The 2,320-nt window shown below is 57.0% G+C and overlaps 1 protein-coding gene across 1 annotated transcript; it reads right to left on the bottom strand.

Moving 5' to 3' along the window:
* Window positions 1-293: 293 nt before the first annotated feature.
* Window positions 294-1,483, bottom strand: LOC114609732 (UPF0472 protein C16orf72). The gene has a single exon (XM_028754130.1). It carries the CDS (start codon window positions 1,476-1,478, stop codon window positions 657-659), a length of 822 nt encoding a protein of 273 aa, XP_028609963.1. The 5' UTR covers window positions 1,479-1,483; the 3' UTR covers window positions 294-656.
* Window positions 1,484-2,320: the final 837 nt, after the last annotated feature.

The raw sequence follows: 2,320 nt of genomic DNA, 5'->3' as shown, positions 1-2,320 counted from the left end.
TTATTACTAGCCCAGTCACTGTGGTGTCTATTCGAATCACCACCACCCAAAGCAACTTTCTCAAAGCAAAAAACAACCTAATACATATTTAACTCCACGGTCTCTTTCTGAAATTGGATGCATGGTATAGTGTGTGGGGGGTAAACTCAGATGTCTAATCTTACATTTTGGTACATTGTACATAAATTGGCAAAGACTGTTAAACGACTTAAACAAACAAAAAGAATACAACTTTTCCAAAAACAAATAAATATCTATGTAATTCCCCTTTAGGAATTTAAAATAAGATCACATTTATTCATTCAACAAACATTTATTGAGCACCAACAACTGTAATAGGTGCTAAGAAATAACAACTTGAACAAGATAAACCAGGCTCCCACCCTCACTGGATATGTTTTGCTTTCAAGTTTAAATGATCTTGCTAACTATGTGATATTTCATGTTCTGTAATAGAGTTATATTTTTGGAAAGTCAGAGTCATAGGAAGCCTCTTCTGGAATAGTTTGAAATTTTCTTTAAGGTAAATTTGATAGAAATCTTTAACTTAGAGAAGGAAGATCAGCAATCTCTGGTATGGTTTCAACAAGCAAGTTGATGTTCAAGTTGACTGTCAAGCAGTAAGTTGGTGGCTAGTGGGCAACCAAGAAGGCAGTTTAGACCATTCGGTTGCGCTTGAGCAATGGAGAGTCTGTGGCGCCATCACCAAACTGGGCCGAGGTGCGCTTGCGGACTCCCCCACTGTCTAGGCGGAGAGCCAGTTCTTCTGAGCTCAAGGGGTTCGGATCATCTTCGAGGAAGCTACTTTTCCAACGCCCACTGCTGGCAACACCTCCATCTTGAGCTGAGGAACCCGGAGCGCCTGATCGCATGCTGATGCTTGCCATGGCGCCACTGAGGCCATGGAGAGCAATGGCCTCGTGGAAGGGCTGCAGGTCGACGTCCACAGGTGCGCCAGACTCAGTGGCAGCAGCTTGAGTGGAGGCAGCTGCGGGTGGCCTGGGGGACGTCCAGGAGGTGCGTGGCTGCGGGGGCGTGGGGGGAACTTTGCCACAGAGGAAGCTTATGAGGTCTTCCCGGCGAATGATGCTCCTACCCTTCTTCACCCACTCCAGCACGTCTCTCACACGACGCTGGTAGCCAACCTGGACGCCCAGTTCAAAACTTCTCTGGTAGGCATCCCCGCTCTCTTTGTAGAGGCTGGTCACGGCCATGGCCGCGTTCTGGAAGGGGTCCCACATAGAAAGTCCTGGCTGCTGGCACCCGGAATCTTTATAGAGCTGGGCCACGGCCGTGGCTGAGATCTGGAAGAGGTGCCAGAGCCTCTGGCGCTCGAGCTTGAGCCCCGCCGCATCGGCAGCCGCCTCCTCCTGCAGCTCCGGGGACAGCTGCTCCGCCTCAGCGAGGCACTGGCGCTCCCACTTAGAAAACCAGGGCCCGGCGACCTCGGCCTCACGGTCCTTCGGCTGGTCCTCCATCCCTCTCCTCCTCCTCCTCCAGGCCGCGCGCCCTCCTCCGCCGCGGTCTCGGCCGCCGACTCTGCCCGCTGCAACTCCACCTCCACCTCAGCCTCCGCGTCCGCCTCCACCTCAGCTCACCTCAGGCTCGGGGCCGCCCTCCGTCGTCCGCGGCGGCCGCCACCTTCGCGGGTGCCGCTCGGCGGGCGGCCGCGGGAGCAGAGACTCCAAGTGCTCGGGCGAGCGCCGCCCCGGACCCTGGTCCCCGCCCCGCCCCGCCCCGCCGGCCCGGCCCCCGGCTGCAGCCTCCGCGGCCGGCCCCGAACTCCAGCGCCGCCGGCGCCCCTGCGCTCCCGCTTCCGGGCTCGCGCCGTCTCCGGCCGTCCGCTCGCCCGCTCGCTCGCCGCACGGCGGCCTCCCCGCCTCCCCGGGCCAGGCCCGAGCCGGCCGCTCCGCCCCAGCCCTCGCTAGCGCCGCGCCTGCCGCACTGACGGCTCTGAGGTGGCCCGCTGCAGAGCTCCCTCCACGCCGCACTCGGCTGGCGCGGGACCCCCTTTGCACACGTATTTTATTGTTTTTTTGGGGGGTGGGGGGCTTGTGAGCTCCTTCCAAATGGGCTGGTGAAATTATACAGCCCGTGTTGTCACAGAGGATTACGGGGGCAACTTTATGGTGTCTTTCACATCTGGGGCGCTGATCCTGGGGAGCTGAGAGATACAGTGCCTTCCGTGAACTAGACAGGCGATATAGACTCGTTGGCAATGGCTTCTACACTTAGAAAATATACGTGGCATAATTCAGTCAGTATCTTGTAGAGGGAGAAAAGGTCACCCTAGTGATCTTTTCTCGGCCTCTCAGGCCTC

The sequence above is a fragment of the Grammomys surdaster genome, unplaced genomic scaffold, assembly GCF_004785775.1.
Source record: "Grammomys surdaster isolate TR1022 unplaced genomic scaffold, NIH_TR_1.0 125982, whole genome shotgun sequence".
NCBI lineage: Eukaryota > Metazoa > Chordata > Mammalia > Rodentia > Muridae > Grammomys > Grammomys surdaster.
Note: the sequence above shows the minus strand (reverse complement) of the source record. Positions and strands in the feature narration are given on the sequence as shown.

What these genes read in the sequence shown, in the direction of transcription:
- LOC114609732 (XM_028754130.1), bottom strand. Translation starts at nt 1,478, where the DNA reads ATGGAGGACCAGCCGAAGGACCGTGAGGCCGAGGTCGCCGGGCCCTGG.